This window comes from Schistocerca piceifrons, chromosome 11, assembly GCF_021461385.2.
Source record: "Schistocerca piceifrons isolate TAMUIC-IGC-003096 chromosome 11, iqSchPice1.1, whole genome shotgun sequence".
NCBI classification, from domain to species: Eukaryota; Metazoa; Arthropoda; class Insecta; order Orthoptera; family Acrididae; genus Schistocerca; species Schistocerca piceifrons.
This window is the reverse complement of record NC_060148.1, coordinates 9,208,200-9,232,641: the sequence shown is the minus strand read 5'-3', so window position 1 is coordinate 9,232,641 and position 24,442 is coordinate 9,208,200. Positions and strand designations below refer to the sequence as shown.

The 24,442-nt window shown below is 44.6% G+C and overlaps 2 protein-coding genes across 2 annotated transcripts in view; both read left to right on the top strand.

The window, feature by feature from the left end:
* LOC124720207 (forkhead box protein G1-like) overlaps positions 1 to 16,577 on the top strand; it is a 29,343-nt gene extending 12,766 nt beyond the window's left edge. Inside the window, exons 3-4 of the mRNA XM_047245530.1 lie at positions 5,061 to 5,230; positions 16,561 to 16,577. Of these exons, the coding sequence (XP_047101486.1) occupies positions 5,061 to 5,230; positions 16,561 to 16,577 (187 nt within the window). The remainder of the gene's footprint in view (positions 1 to 5,060; positions 5,231 to 16,560) is intronic.
* Positions 16,578 to 22,595: 6,018 nt separating this feature from the next.
* Positions 22,596 to 24,442, top strand: part of LOC124720206 — a 209,286-nt gene continuing 207,439 nt past the window's right edge. The window contains exons 1-2 of the mRNA XM_047245529.1: positions 22,596 to 22,604; positions 22,682 to 22,971. Of these exons, the coding sequence (XP_047101485.1) occupies positions 22,596 to 22,604; positions 22,682 to 22,971 (299 nt within the window). The remainder of the gene's footprint in view (positions 22,605 to 22,681; positions 22,972 to 24,442) is intronic.

Here is a 24,442-nt window from a genome sequence, read left to right as displayed (position 1 = left end):
TCAATGCCAACCAGCATAGATTTTGAAAACATCTGTCATGTGAAACCCAACTTGCACTTTTCTCACATGACGTACTGAAAGCTTTGGGTCGTGGCAGCCAAGTAGATGCAGCATTTCTTGTTTTCTGAAAATCATTTGACTCAGTACTGCACCTACGCTTATTGTCAAAAGTACAATCATATGGGGTATCAAGTGAAATTTGTGACTGGATTGAGGACTTTTTGGTAGGGAGGACACAGCATATTATCTTGGATGGAGAGTCATTGTCAGGTGTAGAAGTAACTTCAGGTGTGCCCCAGGGAAGTGTATTGGGACCCTTGCTGTTCATGTTGTATATTAATGACTTGCACACAATATTAATAGTAAGATCAGGCTTTTTGCAGATGGTGCAGTTATCTGTAATGAAGTACACACATCAAAAAAAGTTTTGCATCACCTCGGTTCCAAGAGTTCCGGAACCTGTACAGAAAATTGGAGTAGAGATCAACATAAACATCATTCCTGCCCTCTTTATTGCTCATGAAAACCACATATTGCATGTTATACCACCATACAGCAAGACCGTCAGAGGCGGTGGTCCAGATAGCTGTACACACCGGTACCTCTAATACCCAGTAGCACATCTTCTTGCATTGATGCATGCATGTATTTGTCATGGCATACTGTCCACAAGTTCATCAAGGCACTGTTGGTCCAGATTGTCCCACTCCTTAATGGCAATTTAGCGTAGATCCCTCAGAGTGGTTGGTGGGTCATGTCATCCATAAAAAGCCCTTTTCAATCTATCCCAGGCATGTTCGATAGAGTTCATGTCTGGAGAACATGTTGGCCACTCTAGTCAAGCGATGCCATTATCCTGAAGGAAGTCATTCACAAGATGTGCACGATGGGGGGACAAATGTCTTCTGTGGAGATCAATGCCTCGCCAATATGCTTGCACTATTGGTTAGAGGATGGCATTCACGTATTGTACAGCCCGTACGGCGCCTCCCATGACCACCAGCGGCGTATGTCGGCCCCACTTAATGCCACCCCAAAACAGCAGGGAACCTCCACCTTGCTGCACTCGCTGGACAGTGTGTCTAAGGCGTTCAGCCTGACCTGGTTGCCTCCAAACACGTCTCCGACGATTGTCTGGTTGAAGGCATATGCGTCACTCATCAGTCAAGAGAACGTGATGCCAATCCAGAGTTGTCCATTAGGCATGTTGTTTGGCCCATCTGTACCGCATTGCACAGTGTGGTGGTTGCAAAGATCCGTGGACGTAGCGAATGAAATTGCACATCATGCAGCCTATTGCGCACAGTTTGAGTCGTAACACGACGTCCCGTGGCTGCACGAAATGCATTATTTGACACGGTGGCTTTGCTGTCAGGGTTCTTCCCAGACATAATCCGTAGGTAGCGGTCACCCACTGCAGTAGTAGCTGTCGGGCTGCCTGAGCGAGGCATGTCATCGACAGTTGCTCTCTCTCTCTCTGTATCTCCTCCGTCTCCAACCAACATCGCTTTGGTTCACTCCAACATGCCTGGACACTTCCCTCATTGAGAGCCCTTCCTGGCACAAAGTAACAATGCGGGTGTGATCGAACTGTGGTATTGACCGTCTAGGCACGATTGAACTACAGGTAACACCATCATGTACCTCCTTCCTGGTGGAATGACCGGAACTGATCGGCTGTCGGACCCCCTCCGTCTGATAGGCGCTGCTTGTGCGTGGTTGTTTACATGTTTGGGTGGGTTTAGCGACATCTCTGAACAGTCAAAGGGACTGTGTCTGTGATACAATATCCACAGTCAACATCGATTTTCAGTTCGGGGGAATGGGGTGATGCAAAACTTCTTTTGATGTGTGTTTTATCTGAGAGAAGCTGCATAAATATTGCGTCAGATATTGATAAGATTTCAACATGGTGCAGAGATTGGCAGCTTACTGTAAATGTTCAGAAATGTAAAATAGTGCACATTGCAGAACGCAAAATGTAGTACCATATGACTATAATATCAGTGAGTCACTGTTGGGATTGACCGATCGGTGTTACACTTGGCAGGGATATGTAATGGAGTGATCACATAGGTTCAGTTGTGGGTAAAGCATGTGGTAGACTTCTGTTTATTGGTAGAATACTGGGAAAGTGCAGTCAATCAACAAAGGAGATTGCTTGCAAATCATCTACATCTACATCCATACTCCGCAAGCCACCTGACGGTGTGTGGCTGGGGGTACCTTGAGTACCTCTATCGGTTCTCCCTTCTGTTCCAGTCTCGTATTGTTCATAGAAAGAAAGATTGTCGGTATGCCTCTGTGTGGGCTCTAATCTCTCTGTGTGACCAGTTCTAGAATATTTCTCAAGTGTGGGGGACCCGTACCAGATAGGACTGAGGGATAATGAACATATACCGAGAGGGGCAGCATGAATGGTCACTGGTTTGCCTAATGACAGTGTGTGTCACATAGATACTGAAGGAACTGAAATGGAAGACTCTTGAAGATAGACGTAAACTATCCTGAGAATGTCTAGTAACAGAGTTCCAAGAACCGGTTAAGTGATTACTCTAGGAATGTGCTACAACCCCTCACGTAGGGATTGTTAGGATAAGATTAGAATAATTAGAGCATACACAGAGGCATTCAAACAAGCCATTCTTCCTGTGCTCCATACATGAATGGCACTGGGAGAAACCCTAATAACTGGCACAGTGGGACATTCCCCCTACCACGTGCCACACAGTGGTTCGCAGAGTATAGATGTAGATGTAGAGGACGTTGCTACTGATTGACTACATCGTGTGTCGTATACTCTGAATATTTGCTGTCATTCACTGGTGAGATCATGTGATGTGAGCTGTGATTGGCTGACAAAAGTGCTTGTCGGTCTGTATTTCAGTGCTTCGGAAACTACTTTGCGTATACTTTTGTAATAAGAAAAGGCACATTTTACATGTTATTGTACATCAAAGATACAGGGTGTTTCAAAAATGACCGGTATATTTGAAACGGCAATAAAAACTGAACGAGCAGCGATAGAAATACACCGTTTGTTGCAATATGTTTGGGACAACAGTACATTTTCAGGCAGACAAACTTTCGAAATTACAGTAGTTACAATTTTCAACAACAGATGGCGCTGCGGTCTGGGAAACTCTATAGTACGATATTTTCCACATATCCACCATGCGTAGCAATAATATGGCGTAGTCTCTGAATGAAATTACCCAAAACCTTTGACAACGTGTCTGGCAGAATGGCTTCACATGCAGATGAGATGTACTGCTTCAGCTGTTCAATTGTTTCTGGATTCTGGCGGTACACCTGGTCTTTCAAGTGTCCCCACAGAAAGAAGTCACAGGGGTTCATGTCTGGCGAATAGGGAGGCCAATCCACGCTGCCTCCTGTATGTTTCGGATAGCCCAAAGCAATCGCACGATCATTGAAATATTCATTCAGGAAATTAAGGACGTCGGCCGTGCGATGTGGCCGGGCACCATCTTGCATAAACCACGAGGTGTTCGCAGTGCCGTCTAAGGCAGTTTGTACCGCCACAAATTCACGAAGAATGTCCAGATAGCGTGATGCAGTAATCGTTTCGGATCCAAAAAATGGGCCAATGATTCCTTTGGAAGAAATGGCGGCCCAGACCGGTACTTTTTGAGGATGCAGGGACGATGGGACTGCAACGTGGGGCTTTTTGGTTCCCCATATGCGCCAGTTGTGTTTATTGACGAAGCCGTCCAGGTAAAAATAAGCTCCGTCAGTAAACCAAATGCTGCCCACATGCATATCGTCGTCATCAATCCTGTGCACTATATCGTTAGCGAATGTCTCTCGTGCAGCAATGGTAGCGGCGCTGAGGGGTTGCCGCGTTTGAATTTTGTACGGATACAGGTGTAAACTCTGGCGCACGAGACGATACGTGGACGTTGGCGTCATTTGGACCGCAGCTGCAACACGGCGAACGGAAACCCGAGGCCGCCGTCGGATCACCTGCTGCACTAGCTGCGCGTTTCCCTCTGTGGTTGCCGTACGCGGTCGCCCTACCTTTCCAGCACGTTCATCTGTCACGTTCCCAGTCCGTTGAAATTTTTCAAACAGATCCTTTATTGTATCGCTTTTCGGTCCTTTGGTTACATTAAACCTCCGTTGAAAACTTCGTCTTGTTGCAACAACACTGTGTTCTAGACGGTGGAATTCCAACAGCAGAAAAATCCTCTGTTCTAAGGAATAAACCATGTTGTCTACAGCACACTTGCATGTTGTGAACAGCACACGCCTACAGCAGAAAGACGACGTACAGAATGGCGCACCCACAGACTGCGTTGTCTTCTATATCTTTCACATCACTTGCAGCGCCATCTGTTGTTGAAAATTGTAACTACTGTAATTTCGAAAGTTTGTCCGCCTGAAAATGTACTGTTGTCCCAAGCATATGGCAACAAACGGTGTATTTCTATCGCTGCTCGTTTAGTTTGTATTGCCGTTTCAAATATACCGGTCATTTTTGAAACACCCTGTATTTCCAAAGCGCTTTTTTTGCTGGGTTTCATTTCCCAAAGTGCCGGAAGTTCTGTGCTGGTTCATAAACCCATCACCATTCTAAAGATTGGTAAGTTTTACAGCTCCGAGGGAAAGTATATTGTCACTTAACTTGGGAAAAGTTCTTACACCAGGTGTATAGTGTATTTTCACCTGAGGGGGAAAAGTGTTTAACAGAGAAATCGAGGAAAAATCATGTGGTCACACACACACACACACACACACACACACACACACACACACACACACACACAATAGCAGCGTGTCACATCTTCATGGTCCACAAAGTTATAATCAAATAAAATCAGACATCACAATATTGACAACAGTGCTTCTCATCGACTTCACAGGAGGGAAATCTTCAAAACAACCATTTATTTTTCCAACCATACAAAGTGAAGAGAGGTCTGTGAGGACTTAAGACACACTTAGTGAAAATAAGAAAGTGTGCTGTCTGCCCCTAGTTTTGACTCGGGGTATGCTGTAGGTGGTTTGAATTGTGATGTTTGCTTTTGTCTGTCTGGCAGGAGGGCATTACTGCCACAGATCCACGCCTACATCACAAGGCACTTTCCGTACTACGGGCCCGACCAGAAGGGCTGGCAGATTGCAATCAAGAACAGACTGTCGAGCAGCAAGTGCTTCGTCAAAGTGCCGCAGGAAGTCGACAGGCGCAAGGGGAACTACTGGATGGTCGGTAAGTCTTACGGCCGGTGGCAGAGTGGCTGGACATCGCCTCACCTCCTCTTTTTTTTTTTTTTTTTTATGCCTCCGGGTACACCGAGTGGTTGAGAAGACACGAGCTTTTGACTGAGCACTCCGTGGCCATTGTCGAGTAGAATGACTGCTGACGGCCTGCAGCTGTTATGCCCTTACGTACTCAGGCTGTCAGCGAGGCCATCACTCGTGTCCACACTAGTGCCGTATACGGACACACATTGATTCCACATTCGATGCACCCACTTCAACCGTGCTGACTGGCTGTTGCTTTATGGTTTTAGGTTCACAGTGAAGTGCTTTTGATCTACAGTTATCAGGAAATTTTTGCTTGAATGAACATCCCAAGAGTTGCTATGACCTTGTAATACACTGACAGAAGTTGTTATACCATGAAAATCTGCAACAAATGCTATCAGGGTGACGCTCCACTATTTCTTGGCATGTGCTATATGTTGCTTAAATTTTCGTCTTTATCCTTGAATGAGATTTTCACTCTGCAGCGGAGTGTGCGCTGATATTAAACTTCCTGGCAGATTAAAACTGTGTGCCCGACCGAGACTCGAACTCGGGACCTTTGCCTTTCGCGGGCAAGTGCTCTACCATCTGAGCTACCGAAGCACAACTCACGCCCGGTCCTCACAGCTTTACTTCTGCCAGTATCTCGTCTCCTACCTTCCAACTTTACAGAAGCTCTCCTGCGAACCTTGCAGAACTAGCACTCCTGAAGAAGAGATACTGACAGAAGTAAAGCTGTGAGGACCGGGCGTGAGTCGTCCTTCGGTAGCTCAGTTGGTAGAGCACTTGCCCGCGAAAGGCAAAGGTCCCGAGTTCGAGTCTCGGTCGGGCACACAGTTTTAATCTGCCAGGAAGTTTCATATCAGCGCACACTCCGCTGCAGAGTGAAAATCTCATTCTGGGAACATCCCCCAGGCTGTGGCTAAGCCAAGTCTCCGCAGTATCCTTTCTTTCAGGAGTGCTAATTCTGCAAGGTTCGCAGGAGAGCTTCTGTAAAGTTTGGAAGGTAGGAGACGCGGTACTGGCAGAAGTAAAGCTGTGAGTACCGGTCGTGAGTTGTCCTTCGGTAGCTCAGATGGTAAGGCAAAGGTCCCGAGTTCGAGTCTCGGTCGGGCACACAGTTTTAATCTGCCAGGAAGTTTCATCTTTATCCTTGCTTATTTCCAGTACTGAAAAGGTCAGTTGTTACAGATGAAGAACAGCATAAGCAGCTGGTGGTCATTGGGCATGTGCAGTGTTACTGGTACTTCTCTGGTGGAGATGACAACACAGCACGCCCAGAGGTGTGGGACACGTACAGCATATCACCGTCTTTCAGAATTGGAAAAAAAGTGAATCGGTGGCACGACGAGCGTCGTACCGACGTATTGCACAGACAGCTGGTTGTAGTGAAATGACTGCAGATTGAGTGGTGACGAGATGGTCTCGGTGGTCGAGAGATGGACTCTAGAGCGACACTGTAACAGGAAGAGCAGGCACAGATCTTTCCAGAACGAGTACACCACAAGAAGTTGTAGGATTGCCCAGTTGCCTCTGATGAACAAATGGAAGACAGCAACTGAAATCTGGGTAGACGGTACAGGCAGAGGGTCACCACGAATGCTCAGGAACAGTTCACTGGAAGCTGGATTGAGATCTCAATTTGCCACGTGTCATTCGCAACTGACGCCATATCGTGGACAACAGAGACTTGCACAGTGCAGAGCTAGACTGAACTGGCACACCGAATGTTATTTTGTCGTCGTGTTGAGAGATGAGTCTTTCTTGTTGCTGTGGTGGTCAGATTGACACCAATGTATCCATAGACTGCCTGGTGAAAGGTCACAGGAAGCAGTGCTTCTCTAGACCCACATCTCTCAAACTGTTGGAATCGTGGTGTGGGGAGTTACTGTATAGGACACGGTCATTTGCTTTTGTAGAAGGGAGGCTGTTGTGATATCTTTCCTGACCTACGTAACAAATGACATTGTCTAGCAAAATAATGCAAGATCTCTCACTTCAGTTCTTACACCAGATGCCTTGAAGAATGTACAGATCACTGAGGATAGCCCCCAGGGGGCTCGCCGCTCTTTCCCGGGTTTGTGCTTGGCATCCGTGGGGCCCCAGCCTTTGCAGCATCTTTTCCCTCGTGTGCTGCACGTCTATCCTCTTGCTGTTCTTTTTCCCTCCTCTTGGGGAACATTCTAGGATGTTTTTGGAAATGTGTTCCGCATATTCAGTAGCTGATGTCAGAACAGTCTCTCCACTGTTTTTTGTTCCTTTTTTTCTTTGTTCCCCTTCTCCTGTCTGTCCTCCACTCTGGCATTTGGGGTTTCTGTTTGTCTTCTTCCTCCCTGTGTGCTCCTGAAGGCGAGCCCATGCTTCTGATGTGCAAGAGGTGACTGGGTAACGCGTAGTACCCAGCCCCAGGTAGGGTTAGCACATACAGATGGTACAGGACGGGCCCATTGAGGGGTGGTAGCCAGAGCTGCTACCTTCCCGAATTGGTGATTGGTCCCTCTGTTTGGTAGTTGTGACCCGAGGAGTGAACAATCACCTAAGGCAGGTTCACCACATTCTGAGCCCCCCTCCCCTGTTGGAAGCAGCGTGCCATTGGAGTCTCTGGCAGTCATGCGGGATTTTTTTTACAATGAGCCCATCATTTTCTGCACAGTCGGTGTCTACTAAACGTAAACAGAATGAGGCTAACAATACAAAGACACTCGCAGCTGAACCTCAGTTCCTCATTGTTTCACGTACTGAAGACGGTCAGTCCTTTGCTACGGTAAAGCCATTTATTATTCAGGAAGGTGTTGATGCAGTTGCTGGCCCTGTGAAATCGTGCTCTCGTTTACGCAGTGGAACTTCGCTTCTGGAGACTACTCCTGATTCTCAAGCACAACAACTGCTTGCAGCTCCGCTCCTCCACTGCTATCCTCTTCGTGTTGAGGCCCATTGAATGCTGAATTCTTCACGTGGTGTTATTTACACCAGGCTGCCTGATGGTCTGACTAAGGCAGAAATCCAGACGTACCCCTCTGATCAGAGTGTCATTGCAGGCCTTTGCGTGGTGAAAAAGGGAGGTCCATCATTAGTTCCCACGTGTTGTTGTTGTTGTTGTTGTGGTCTTCGGTCCAAAAAGTGGCTTGATGCAGCTCTCCGTGCTACTCCATCCTGTGCAACCCTCTTGCAAGTAACTACTGCAACCTACATCCTTCTGAATCTGCCTACTGTGTTCTTCTCTTGGTCTCCGTCTATGATTTTTACCCTCCACACTTCACTCCAATGCTAAATTTGTGATCCCCTAATGCCTCAGAACGTGTCCTGCCAACCAATTCCTTCTTCTAGTCATGTTGCCCTTCAAATTCCTCTTCTCCCCAATTCTACTCAGTAGCTCTTCATTCATCGTCCATCTTTCACTTCCATGCATGGCTACACTCCATTCAAATACTTTCAGAAAAGACCTCCTTACACTTAAGTCTATACTCGATGTTAACAAATTTCTCTTCTTCAGAAATGCTTTTCTTGCCATTGCCAGTCTACATTTTATATCTTCTGTACTTTGACCACCATCAGTTATTTTGTTCCCCAAATAGCCAAACTTGTCTACTACTATAAGTGTCTCAATTCCTAACCTAATTCCCTCAGAGTCACCTGATTTAAATTGACTACATTCCATTACTCTAATTTTGCTTTTGTTGATGTTCATTGTATATCCTCCTTTCAAGACACTGTTCATTCTTTTCAACTGCTCTTCTAGCTCCTTTGCTGTCTCTGCCAGAATTAGAATGTCTCCAGCACCTGCTTTCTTTGGAATGGGATTACATTCTTAAAGTCTGAGGGTATTTCACGTGTCTCGTACATCTAGCACACAAGATGGAAGAGTTTTATCATGGCTGGCTCTCCCAAGCCTGCCAGTAGTTCTATCACCTATGCCTGAAGCCTTGTTTTGACTCAGGTTTCTCAGTGTTCTGTTAAATTCTTCTCGCAGTATGTCTCCCATCTCATCTTCATCTGTGTCCTCTTCCCATTATGTAATATTGATTTAAAGTTCATCTCTCTTGTATAGGCCCTCTATGTAGTCCTTCCAGCTTTCTGCTCTCCATACTTTGCTTAAGACTGGTTTTCCATTTGAGCTCTTGATATTCATACAGACGGTTCTTTCATCCAAAGGCCTCTCTAATTTTCCTGTAGGCAGCATCTATCTTACCTCTAGTGATATAAGCTTCCATATCTTACATTTGTCCTCTAGCCATCCCTGCTTAGCCCTCATTCCCTTTCCTCGTTCTGACTCTCCTCCAATGGAACGTTTGCGGCCTTCGATCCCACAAAGAGGACTTATGGCTGATCTTGGAATCGTAGTGTCTTCTTGTTCTCTGCCTTGAGGAAAGAAAATTGCGTCCTAACAACCACTTTGAGCTCTCACATTTCTTCCTGGTCCACTTTGACTATACCCTCTCCACCCCCTCCTCTGAGGACAGCATCCCATCTCATGGGGGAGTTATGCTGCACATACCTTACGGTGTTCAGTCAACCCATCTCCCTGACTGCCCAGCTTCAAACTGTTGCAGTCCGCATTTTCCTTCCCCACTTGACCATTTCTCTTTGTACCATTCACATCCCCCTGTCATTCGATGTCACCAGGGCAGACTTTCTCCAGCTTATTGGGCAACTACCTCGCCCATTTCTGCTGCTCGGTGACTTTAAAGCTCACCATCTCCTTTCGGGTGTGGCAAAAACCTGTCAGAGAGGGACACTCTCTTGGCTGACCTTCTGAATCACTTAACCTCATCTGCCTTAACCCGTAAGCACCCACGTTCCTTTCCAACTCCACTCACACCTATTCCCATTTGGACCTGTCCATTTGCACTGCCCACCTTGCCCTCGATCTCGAGTGGTCCGTTCTCTCTGACACGTACTCAAGAACCATTTCCTGTGTGTGCTTTCTGATTGCTGACTCCTACCCCCAACTACATGCACACCCAAATGACAGTTTTATAAGGCCGACTGGGGGCTTTGCTCCTCCTTGGCGAGCTTTGACAAATAACATTCCTCAGTTGCAATAACCAGGTAGAATATCTTACAAACATTATCCTTACCACCGCAGAACGTTCCATTCCTGGCACTTCCTCTTTATTGCACCGGGTCCCGCTCCCTTGGTGGACTGAGGCGATCTGCGACGTAATTGATGCGTGGGTACGTGCTCTCTGCGTTTTCACCATCGTCCTACGATGGTCTACTGTATCTGTTACAAACAGTTGCGTGCACAGTGCCGTTGCATTGTTTGGTATAGCAGAAAAGCTAGTTTGATTTCCTTTACTGGTTCTTTTAACTGTTCCATACCATCTTCTGTCATGCGGACCAGCCTCCGACTGGTATCTGAGACAGAGGTCCATTCCCCAATTTATAGCCTGGCAGTAGCAGATGATATCATAGTGGAGCCTACTGCTTGGGCTGCTATTTTGCAGAGATTTTGAGCTCCACCCACTACCACTCTGCCTTCCTCCATCAGAAACCAGTGGAGGAAACTCAGGCGATACCCTTGTCTTCTCAGAATTGCGAGCGCTACAGTGCCACCTTTTCTATGAGGGAGCTAGATTGTGCTCTCACTTCATTTCGATATTCCCCCTCGAGGCCAGACGTTATTCATGTTGAGATGTTACAAACCTTTTTCTAGTGGGCAAGCACTTTTTCCTTAACATGTACAATTTCGTTTGGGCATAGTGCACGTTTCCCAGACACTGGCGTGAAACTACTGTCATACCCAAACCTAAGCCCGACAAGGACAATCACCTTCGCCTCATTTCCTTCACCAGCTGTGTTTGCAAGGTGATGGAATGTGTGATTCACGCCCAGCTGGTATGGTGACTCGAGTCTCACAATTTACTAACCAGTGTACAGTGTGGATTTTGAGCACGCCGTTCTGCGGTTGACAGTCTTGTCGCTTTGTCAATCCACGTCAAGAATGGTTTTCTGAAGAAATGACAGGCTGTGGCCATGTTTTTCGATTTGGAGAAAGCCTATGACACCTGCTGGAAGACTGTTACCCTCTGTACTATCTACACACGGGACCTCCGTGGCCGCATGCCTTGTTTCCGTCAGGAATTCTTAAAAGACCGAGTTTTCGAGGTATGTGTGGGTTCTGCCTTGTTGGACACCTTTATCCAGGAAAACCACATGCCTCATGGTTACGTTCTTGTTGTACTCTTCTTTAGTATCGCCATTAACTGTATTACGGCTTGTCTCCTGCCAGGCATCTCCAGTTCCCTTTTCGTTGACAGATTTTGCGATCTATTGCATTGCTCCATGGACTTGTCTCCTCAGCTGGCATCTTCAGCGATGTCTCGATCGTCTTTAGTCACGGAGCATTGACAGTGTGACTACGTAGGCTTTCCCGGCGTAATAAGTCTTGAAAGTCTTTTCGGGTTTGCTGCCGGATCCTAAAATCAACTTGACTCGATATTTCGGTGATCCAACTGTTCGCCATCTTCAGGAAATGCTGCTTCTGCTGATGAGTCCCGCTGAGAACTGACGCAAGATTGCAATTCGACGTCCTATATAGGCCACCGTTCAGTACACGGCGCATGCGCCGCCCATCACGGTTTCTGACTTCCAAAACAGGGAGGTGGCGCCGCCCTTAGTGAAACACTGCTGGCAACGATATATCGCAATCAAGGCCGCACCGAAGGACGTTCAGTTTTGATGCGAGATATACAGGATTCCACGTTTTGCTAAGAGGAAACCCATTGTCCCTGTTGATTAAATTATCAGCCAACCTAATTTCGATCGCCTCTTTATACACACTATTCCAAAAACCGGAAATGTTAGCAATTACAACAGTTTCCTCAAATTTCATTTTGTGTCTCTCATTCAGGCAGTGTTCTGCTACGGCCGATTTTTCCGGCTGTTGTAGCCTCGTGTGACGGCGATGTTCCACACACCTGTCATTCACTGTGCGAATAGAACGGCCAACGTAAGCTTTCCCACATTGACACGGGATTTTGTACACCCCGGGTTTCTTAAGTCCCAAATCATCCTTGACAGAGCCGAGCAGAGCCCTAATCTTAGAGGGTGGACGGAACACACTCTTAATGTTAATGTTTAAGATTGGACGAATTTTAAGGAGTTTTAACATTAAGAGTGTGTTCCGTCCACCCTCTAAGATTAGGGCTCTGCTCGGCTCTGTCAAGGATGATTTGGGACTTAAGAAACCCGGGGTGTACAAAATCCCGTGTCAATGTGGGAAAGCTTACGTTGGCCGTTCTATTCGCACAGTGAATGACAGGTGTGTGGAACATCGTCGTCACACGAGGCTACAACAGCCGGAAAAATCGGCCGTAGCAGAACACCGCCTGAATGAGAGACACAAAATGAAATTTGAGGAAACTGTTGTAATTGCTAACATTTCCGGTTTTTGGAATAGTGTGTATAAAGAGGCGATCGAAATTAGGTTGGCTGATAATTTAATCAACAGGGACAATGGGTTTCCTCTTAGCAAAACGTGGAATCCTGTATATCTCGCATCAAAACTGAACGTCCTTCGGTGCGGCCTTGATTGCGATATATCGTTGCCAGCAGTGTTTCACTAAGGGCGGCGCCACCTCCCTGTTTTGGAAGTCAGAAACCGTGATGGGCGGCGCATGCGCCGTGTACTGAACGGTGGCCTATATAGGACGTCGAATTGCAATCTTGCGTCAGTTCTCAGCGGGACTCATCAGCAGAAGCAGCATTTCCTGAAGATGGCGAACAGTTGGATCACCGAAATATCGAGTCAAGTTGATTTTAGGATCCGGCAGCAAACCCGAAAAGACTTTCAGCATTGACAGTATTTTCCCACTGTCAAAACAGTTTGAATTTTTGGTGGCGCAGTTGGTTTCATCCACTGTGTTGGGCCCATTGCTCTTCCATCCGTTGAAACTACGAAATTCCTGGGACTCGTGCTCGATGGAAACTTTGTTGGTCATCCCACATTTCTTACCTGGCTGCCCGCTGTCTTCAGCGGTACTTCCTGGTGAGCGGATCGGACCACCGTCCTCCATTTGTATCAGACCCTTGTCTGTTCGAAAGTAGACTACGGGTGTTTCATTTATGCATCTGCATGTCTGTCCCTCGTATGCCGTATCAATACTATCCAGCATTGTTGCATCTGTCTGGCCATTGGCGTCTTTTACACTAGCCCGTTTGAGAGTCTGTACGCCGAAGCAGCCGAACTACTGAAGTGGTACCTCCGTGACTTTCTTCTCGGTAGATAAGCATCCTGCTAGTATGCCGTGCCTGGCCATCTGTCCTGTAGCCTCCTTTGTTGATGACTTCTTTGATTGCAGTAGGAGGCGCGTCCCTCTTCTCTGTTACGGCACGGAGTTTGCTTTTGGCCCTTGCTTCAGCAGCTTAACTTCGTGCTATCTGCCACTTTTCCGATGGGTGTGAACTCGTCACCACCTCGGGTTCGTGCAGTGGCCTGTGTTCACCTTACCCTTCATTTGCTTCCTACAGACACTACTCCAGCCTCGTTCTGTCACCGTAAGTTTCATGACCTTCACACGGAACTTCCCGATAGTACCTTTGCGTACACAGATGGCTCTCAGACTGACAGTGGTGTCAGATGTGCCTTCGTCATCGGCATCGACGTTTTTCGGTATCGGCTTCCGGAACACTGCTCGGCATTTACAGCGGAGCTCTTTGCGCTGTACCGGGCTGCACGGTACATGCGGTGACACAGGCTTTTCAGTTGCGTCTTCTGCTCACACTCTTTGTGCTCTTTGGTGCCTACGTGTACTGTACACCATCCATCCCTTAGTGCAACAGGTACAGGAAACAGGGTGTATACGGCCCGGGACATCCGGGAGATCTGGGAAAAACCCAGGAATTTTTTCATCCGGGAAAAACCCGGGAAATTTTTAGAATTCCGGGATTTTTCATTGTTTTAGATTTCAGTTAGTTTTGTAGGTTTGATGTGTAGGATCAGATACGCTGACAAAGAACTTCAGTCCACTACTGCTGAATAATACTGCAGCAATGAAACATAAATCAGAGAATAACACCAAAATAAAAGTTTAGTTGGATAGAAAATGGGTAATTTACACAATGCACAGACCAGTTTGCCGACACTGAAAAGTGTCAAAGGCTTTAGGTCGAAGATTATGCAGTACGTCCGTAACAACTAACGTGCATTCGATGTGCGTGACGTCACAACTGTTAACATTTCTAACAGATCACCAGAAAATGTTACGAATAGTGGCTTGAGATGCGTTACTTTCAAAGTAAATTTCCATGCAAGATGATTTATGTTACGTGTGAGAATGTGCAGTGAATTTCTTAAATCACAGGGCGTTATAACTCTCATTCAAAACGTAACACTTTGAGGACCAGCCATTTGAAAAATGTCGGGCCCAGAAGATAAGTCATTTATGTCACTATTTAAAATTTTACCAGCACATTTGTATTTGATATGACTTAACGTGTAACACACACTAAAAAAAGACCGAGCTTCAAGTTAGTTTTCATATTTAATGTTGTTCTTTCATAGGTAAAAAGTTATGCAATCGATGCCAAAAAGTGTTATTGACCTTCAAAAAAATGTGCATAACGTGTTACTGAGCAATGTCACAAGTCTCTTCATGCCAGAACACTTCGACTTTTCTACGCAACTGATAATCATTTTGGCACGATTTTAATTGCCAAATTAGAGCCTGTTAGTGGGCCTACGGACTTCCTATCATTGTAGGACTAATAACAGTGGATGCCAATAGACGATGCAATTCTCTTTCGTACATACACATCTGCTTACGAGTTAACCGGTGTAGAAACGCACTTTGCTGAGTTGAGCGAGCTCAGCCTACCTTCGTAACGCACGCGCCGTGGCCTGTCTTTCTCGTAGGCCTCGTGCTCTAAATAACTGCCGTCATTCGCTAGCGAGGTCACGTGACATGAGCTATGACTGGCTGACAAAAGTGCATCGCTCAACGCAATCTTTATTTTAGAGTTTCAGAAGCTACCGTGCTGTAATTTGTGGAATTTGTGTAAATACTTTCGCAATACGAAAATAATTGTCTCGCATCAAACAACTTTCCAAACGCATTGTTTTTCCAGGATTTCGTTTCCTAAAGTGGTGGGACGTCCTCTGCCGGTATAAGACCTTCACGATTCAAAGGACTGATACGTTTTATAGCTCCGAGGGAAAGTATACTGTTACTTAACCCGGATGTATTTTCACCTGCTTTATACGCAATTTCATCTGGGAGAAATTGTGTTTTTTAACCGGGAAATCCGGGAATTTTTTTTTTCTTGTCCACGTAGACACCCTGAGGAAAGCTGTCACTTGCTGACTATTGATGGACCCACTGTGATGTTTATCTGGGTTCCCGGTCATGTCGGTCAGACGGGAATGAGTCTGCTGATGTTACTGCCAAAGCAAGAGTCCTCGCACCTGGACCCACTAGTTACTACATTCCCTCAGACGACCTCTGTATTGCCATTTGTCAGCAGGTGGTGTCACCTGGCATCGTGACTGGTTCTCCCTTCATGGAAAGAAGCTCTGGGGAATTAGGTCTCTCCCATCAGCTTGGAAGATCTTTCAGCCCGAGGAGATCGTAAGTTGCGTATTAGGCGCTGTCTTTTTAGTCGTCACCATTTGTTAAGTGGTGGTCCCCCACCACTATGTGCTCACTGCCCCCAACCTATGACGGTTCGCCATTTCGTGATGTTCTCATTAATGTTTGCCATCTGAATTATTGTCCGTTTTAGCGAACAGTGCACAGGATATTGACCGCATTTTACTTTTTATCTGTCATAGCAGTAATGCAATGGACATTTAATATTTAGTTCAGGACCTCCATTTCTCTATGGCATATTTAATGGTCCCTTCTCCAAGTCCCTGTTTTTAGCTGTCTTTCATTCCATCGGTTGGGCTTAACGAGTAGTTGTTTTTAATTCCATTTTTTTCTTCGTGTTCTATGGTTCTGACTGTGGCTTGTATGACCCTGGCTGTTTTTGTGCCCTAAAACAAAACAATACAAACAAAACAATGGCTACGTGAATACATTATAGATTTGATGATCATTGATGCACCTTGTCATACCTCGACTGGCCGACCAAATCGGCCAAGTCGACTTTCTGGCACCTTGGGTGAAATCTTGTAACCAACATCCCCGCAGCTTTTGATAAGTGGCTTCAGCTGGATACGGCATACCTGAAGAAACTTGTGGATATTCTTCCTCACTGAAATGAGGCCAGAGAACTCGGTAATGGTGTGATGTCTCTGGGGTGACCTTTTTTATTGTGTTATGATTTGCCAGTGAATATGTAATTCTGCAGGCTTTTTGGGTTGTTGATGTTGAGGGTAAGATATTGTTGATTTTAACGATGTGTCAGCTTCCTCTTCAGTTTTTTCTTACACAATTGTTGTTTTGACACCTCTGATGGTATCTTCTTCAAAATTTTCTCATTTTCGCAGTTACCCGGACACTGTCAAATCCAGTGTCATATTCGCCTGTAAAAGGGAATTTTACTGCAGTTGCTCTGAATGTCAAGAGTTATGGTGGTGTGCTGACCACATTTTTCAGTCAATGCAAAATAAAGCATTTTTCCAGCAGTAAATGGAAGCACCTGATAACCATGGGAGTGATTGTGGCTAAGTGTGTATAAGCAAAGCTGAGAAGATGGTAAGAGAATGGATTAATGAGGACAAACATTTCATGCAGTGAAAACAAAGTGGAAATATGTGGTAGAAATGTGTGTGGCAATGATGTAGAAACTAACAACATAGGGGTACTAGCCAAGGAGTGCAACATAATAGAACAAAAGCCCAAGAAGTGGCTGAGATCTCTTTAGAACACAAGTGATTTCAGCAGACACGGCAGCTATAGGCTCCCAGTTTTGTGGCTTCACCACCATCAAATAAGTAAACACTTACGGTGCATGAAGAATACAAACAACTAAGAAGAAGCCACTCCGGCAGAAAGAGAATAATATTTTGATAAATGTTCTCCCACTCTTTCTCATTTTGTTATCACTAGTTATCCAATGACAATGGCTCACCTACAGTAACCAGAAAAATTTCTCCCAGTAACTCCATTTCTTCAGAATAAGCTCTGGAAAACTTCCTTTTAGAAGTGAATGTGACAGTAGTCTCCGTCAATGTTCAGCCAACTGGAGACGCAAGAAGACCGTGAAGAAAATTTCTGTAGAGAGGTAGAAACATAAATCGTGTAAACCGTGGTTTACCAGAGTGAACAGAAGCAAATGCAGATCAGTGAAAGAGAATTCTCCCTGGCATAAATGGTAGGAAAGTGTGAGTAAACCATATTCAGCTGTACTTTGTTCACATTTGCTATTGCTTGTTCCAATTTTGCTGGTTGTCAATTTTTAGTGAACATCAAAGAAGTTCACATCCTCTCTGCTTTGGTACTAGCACGACAGAAAGTTTTTGTCTATTATCTTGTCCATTTCTGTTGTTGACATGAGTAGCGTGAGCACTGAAATGATCAAAAGAGAGCGCAATGTTACTGATAAAAGAATATAGATTCATAGGTGTTTCTGGGATCTAGAGATCCACATGTCAGATGTCGAAGGAAAATAAATACGGTTGCCGAAGCACTCAGCTGTTCAACTGGGGACGCGAGGAGATAATAAATTCATTACAGGCTTGTATTAGCAGGAAGTAGAGTGAATAAGCTTTATATATCATTATATTAATAAGGAAAATCACAATAAATTTACTTGGAAGTAAACAAGTGAATATGTAGGTATTATGCTAGTTAAAATTAAAAAATTCAATTCCTAATTGTTCTCATTGCTTATGCTCGTGGTATCTGTAATTCTGTGGTTGATGTGTTATTGTTACATTAGAGATTTTTAACGATAAATGAGACTGAGTTACCCAGCACCACACTGTGTGCGTGTGAACACACTGTGTAGCTGATTTATCAAGTAGCTTGTGCAGCAGGCTATATGTATAACTCTATAACTCAGATTACATTCTGATATTTCATTGGCATTGTCTTTCTTATGTGTACTTAAAAAGTTCAAGTGCTCCACATATGGCATAGCAGACATCAGGAACTATCTTATGGATAGCAACTATTGGAATGAGAAACAACCACTATCATAAATGTCTCCAGTTGCTAATAAGGAGTGTGCAAATGCTAACCTTTTTCAGGTTTTATTGGATGCTGGTAATCAATATTCTGCTTTTAAATTTCCTTGTAAATTGTTATGTGCAACCTATGCAGTGCTGGATGTCATGTATGGAAAGTTTTGGAATTACGCTAAGAAAAGCTGGAGCTGTAATTCACAGTTAAGTACATTACTTCCATGTGCATCATGATTATGAACAAATTAAGACATTAAATTCGTCTCTTCCTAAGCCTTTTTGCTTACACTCTCAAAAACGGTGCATTTGCCATGCAAAATAAAAGTTGTCCTTTGTGTCTGTAATTGTGTATTGCTGTGTCCTGGGTGGCATTAACACAGTTTTCTTAGCCTATGGTGCTTATCTTGTGTTCTCTTCCTTTCCCTCCTGCATAAACACATACTCACAGATAGAAGCAAATAGTAGTGATCACTGGCAAATTACCTGAAATTCTTATTTGTTTGTGTTTGCTTTCATTAACTCTGGTGTAAACCAAAGTTAAGAGAAAACTGAAGACGTAGATAATGTGGCCTAGCAAACTACAAGATGAGAATGCAAGCTTTGACAAACTGCCGCGGCAGAGCACGCACCAAGTGAGACCGACCACATAATAAAATTTGCCGACACGGAAGTTCTGGCTTTGGAGAAGCACTATCACATGCGCTTGTTCAGAGAAGGTGTAGAAATAAAAAACACGCTAATAGCTTCAACAAGAAAGAGGAAAGCCTCAAGGTAAACGGATCCTGACTTCTCGTACTGCAGTGTGCGACTGTCACAGGTAGCGAGAGGAGAACCGCACCGGAAATGACCGCGGAGAAGCCCTCGGACGTTGGCGCGCCAGGTACGTATAGTCTGCGCACGCGAGCTCGGCTCCAGTTCACCACCGGCAATGGAGGGTGAAGCTCTGACAATGCCAGCCACTCGTGCCGGCGAAGCGTCAGTATAATCGTCAGACGAACGTCGGCCGAAGAACCCGAGACAGAAGCCAGGCAGTTTGTCAGCAAGTGGCCACGAAAGCCTTAACAATTTTGTAATGCACGCTTTGTCAGCAAATTTCTTTTGACAGAATTATCCCTTGTTATCGGCAAAGTCCTGGCGTCGTGTACTGGCAGCCGTTTGACTAGTTTCCTACTTGTCACCTTCAGGTGAACCATCTGGTTTATGTCCAGTTTGTTCCTCTATAGCCACTACACCACGATTTTGAGTACCCAGTGGGTGGGCCATTCGTGTGCCTGAGGAAGAGATGCCGCAGTCATTGCGGAGAGGGGGGTAGGAGGGAATGGAGATGGTGGTAGGAGGGAAGGGGGAGTTTGTGGTGGAGGGGGTCAAGGTGCCAAACACTGCTTCTGCCTAGCTGTACCCCCCATTCTTTCCGCAGCTTTGTCATCAGTGTGTTCCTGACTCATTTTTGCTAACTCCACATCCCATGCTGATCTCAGTTGCACACCACTGTCCTTGTTGACAAGTTCATCGTGTAATTGTATTTACACTATCTCTTTGACGACTGAAAGTCAAAACCCTTTCACTGTTCACATCTACAGTGGCAGAGCACATCCTCATTTAAGGCTTTTTGAACAGAAAAAAAATGCGTGCTTACTGGTTCTGGCATGTGGCCATCAAAGATGCAGTGGAAACACAGGCTGACACACTGAAGATGGAAAGTTTTGATCTCCATAGTAGTGAGAGAGTGGTGGTGGGAGATGATTGTGGTGAGGGTAGTTCTTCTCCACAGCAGAGGTGATTTCTGTTTCAGTGGAGTGGTGGAACTTGCAACATCGTTTGATTGTCAACGGCAGTTTCATTAGAAATGATGAGTCTGTCACAGCTACACAACGAATACTTTCACTAACAATTCAATCTCGGTCGACACAAAGTTTTTCCGAGTCGTAACACAGTACTCAGATTGGAGGAAAACTCCAGATCTACTGGGAACATAATGGATAAGAAGCGCATATGATCAAACTGCACTGTAACAATGCCAGAAAATGTTGAGGGCGGGGGAAGTGATAGAAGCCCGGGATGGTCAGCTAGATGGCATGCTAGTGACATAGCAGTCACTCACGAATCAGTTACACAAATTTTGCTTACATTAAAATTCCATCCGTACAGCTTCTTATTGTGCAACAGTTGAAGCCAACTTATTTTTGTGCACGTGAAGACTTTGTGTCTGAGAATATGATTTTATTGATAAGCACTGAAGCTCATTTTCGTTGAAATGGAACCATCAATAAATAAAACCAGCATTATTAGGCTCATGAGCATCTTCACATTATTAGTGGACATCCTTTAGACTCTGAAAAAGTCACAGTCTATTGTGCTCTTGGCTCATTCAGTATTATTGGACCAAATTTTTTTGAAGAAAATGGTGCCAGTAATTTCGCTTGGCTTGATACATACGTTCATATGTTTAAAAAAACGTTCTTGGAATCAAAACTGAGAAGATGAAGAATCCCTGTAAGAGATGTTTGCTTCCGCACAACAGCACTACATCGTGTGTCACAAATGTTTCAATGGCAGTTCTTCGACGCATTTCCTGGACAGATCATCTCATGTTTTGGGAATGTTCCTTGACTCCCAGATTTTCAGACTTATCAGTATGTGGATTCTCTCTTTCTTCTTCTTCTTCTTCTTCTTCTTCTTCTTCTAAGGATACATCAAGTGTGTCTGTAACCACTATCTTTCGACCAGTAGAAGAATTCAGTCATTCAAGAAATTGCTGCCATCCCTGCAGAGACAGTGGTCTGGGTGATGGGGGATTTGGAAAATAGACTGGAATTGTATATTTGAAATGGTAGACATCACTTCAATTACATTATTTTTCACAGATTAGTCTATCCCTCACTAAACGGCAAGTAACGAGCCTCGATCGTAAATAAACATACATTAATTTGAAAATTGACTGCATATTCTTCACTTAAAAACTGCCCATCTCCCACATTTCACCTCGTACGAGTTCATGGCGATCTTGTCAATTGGGTCGTCAGTTTCTAACTGAGGTCTGCACGGGATGTGGCGTTGGCAAAAATATGTCAAGAGTATCAAAACGGAGGATGCAGCAGGTCGAATACACAGACAGCAACAGTACTCAGATGTCCAAAGCCCCCTCCACCCCGCCAGGGGCCTATTCGCCACCGGCCACAAATTCTCTTCCACAGTTATGCGAGTGTTGTATCCACTGTGCCTTCTGCAGGGACCCTGTGGTCCAGTGGTTGTAAAGGAATGACTTGGCTACGAACCTGACACATTGCCTGAAGACGACCAGTAGGAAGCCTCTTTGAAACGTAGTGAACAGTGTGAGACAATGACTTAATTGATAACCTGAGAAGATTTCATAAGCCTACACGACTTTACATTAAATGTCAGGGAATTACCTGGTTCTAACAACCCTACCACAACAAAGGTCAAAATTCAATAATGATTGTGGTGTTGCTCACGCTGCTAAATACTGCATTTTTGGGCAACAACAAAGTTATTCTGTGGCAGGTGTCATTAGAGCACAGTTAGTAAAGTCATTTCTCGAAATAATGAATAAACTAGGCACTCATCTTTTCGTGTTTCCCACGCTGGTCTTGTTGTAAAATCATGGCTCAATCGTCGAAAATCTAGGTGGTGATGATTCTGAGCTCGGATGCAAAGAGGCCTAGATTTTATTCTGCTATATTAAAAAGTTTTGTGGATGCGCTTCACAAACCATTCTCGAAGAGTAAAGCTTTCAAAGTTAGCACAATGGTGATGTAAAATAAATAATCAGCACTCCGAATTTAAGTTACACTTCCTTTTTACTGCTTTTGTTGCAATATCACGTGACACACAAAGCATCACTTCACAATACAAAACATACTTGAAAACATCTTCCTCACTGTTAAAGTTCACATTTTATAAGCTGACTACGTTATGCGTCTTTCCAGCAAGACGTCCAAGACTTGACTTTTTCAAGGTCCGACTCTAACTCTCTAACTAACTAATCGCTTACGCACCCAAAAATCAGAGTTACAAGTACGTCAAAGATCATAGTGACAAAAGGAAGAATACACATATGAATAATATCATTGCAACACAAACATTTCGATGTATCCAAGTACCTCTACATTAATGAAATCAAATCTGAATGTTGTCTCAGAAATATGTCAACTACTTTACAGAAACACAGTAGAATATTGCTGGTATCGAGAGGTTGATGTGAGGTGCCATAATGGTTGCGTAATTCAAGTGTCATTACATGGTGCGTGTTTGGATGACCAGCCCACCAAATAATTGTTGTGTTTACCGGTTGCAGACCCACAATATAAGGACTTGTTGAAAAAGGGCACCTTCCGCCTACACCGGTCCGTGGGAGTTGTGACCACCCCCGACGTGACGCACGGACCTGACTCCACGTACCAGTCGTACTTTGCACGCTGCCGGCAACACCACAACGCCAGCTCGTCAGTACGACCTCAGCCGGTCGATGTTGCTGACGGGTCACCGTCTGAGCCTTCGGCCCTCCGAGCTGCTGTCGACAGTGGGGACGGGAGCATCGGGGACGAAGGCGAAGGTGTCGGAGGTGGCTCTTTGCTACCTTCCACCTACACTTCCTTTCCCGGCCGTGACTACGGGTCAGTATATTGCAAAGACATCATATCCTCGGAAGCTTCAGCTGTCGTGTCACATTTTTATTAATATAAGACTCATTAAAATTCCATATACATTGTCAGTCCAAAAAGTTTTGAGACTAGATTAATAACAATAAGGATAATAGTTAAGAAGGTGATTTTAATGATGTAAATGTATCAGATGGTGTCCTCCACTTGAGTACCGTGGACGGATTGTTCATACGCCCATGAGAAACAGCTAGAAAAGTCCTCCTGTGGTACGTTGTGGAATTCATTCGTCACATTGGTTATGTCACCAAAGCATTGACGCTTCGTCTGAATTTCTTCGAGGTGTACAGGATAAACATTATACACACTTTTGTCTTCTTCAAAATATTCTGGAGAATGTCTTGAACATTGCTCCATTGTTATGCGTGACACTACTACATTGACACACTCTGGTCACAAGTACACTACTTATACTGTCCATGAACAACTGACTGTGCAACAAGGAAGATTGTATGACTAATTAGGTTGGTAAATAAATTTTCTCCTTGCCACGCAAACTTTAAAAAATGGGAAATTTAACAAAACACTTACTGCTGCAATTGCAGTAGGTTAGTGGAATGCTCGCTCATTGATAATAGTTCAGTTTCATCAGTAAAAATCCTCTTCCATTGTAAAATGCTTCATTGGGCCTGACTTAAATTGTCTGATGTAATGCAGCTTCTGCAGAGAGTGTAGATCTGGTTTTTCAAAACAAATTTAAAATTCCACTAATTTTGTCTGGGGGCTCAAATCGACACTTAAATCTATACTTGATGTTAACAAATTCTCTTCTTCAGAAACGCTTTCCTTGCCATTGCCAGTCTACATTTTATATCCCCTCTACTTCGACCATCATCAGTTATTTTGCTCCCCAAATAGCAAAACTCCTTTACTACTTTAAGTGTCTCATTTCCTAATCTAATTCCCTCAGCATCACTCGACTTAATTCGACTACATTCCATTTCCTTGTTTTGCTTTTGTTGATGTTCATCTTACATCCTCCTTTCAAGACACTGTCCATTCCATTCAACTGCTCTTCCAAGTCCTTTGCCATCTCTGACAGAATTACAATGTCATCAGCGAACCTCAAAGTTTTTATTTCTTCTCCATGGATTTGAATACCTACTTCGAATTTTTCTTTTGTTTCCTTTACTGCTTGCTCAATATGCAGATTGGATAACATCGGGGAGAGGCTACAACCCTGTCTCACTCCCTTCCCAACCACTGCTTCCCTTTCATTTCCCTCGACTCTTATAACTGCCATCTGGTTTCTGTACAAATTGTAAATAGCCTTTCGCTCCCTGTATTTTACCCCTGCCACCTTTAGAATTTGAAAGAGAGAGTTCCAGTCAACATTGCCAAAAGCTTTCTCCAAGTCTACAAATGCTAGAAACGTAGGTTTGCCTTTCCTTAATCTTTCTCCTAAGATAAGTCGTAAGGTCCGTAT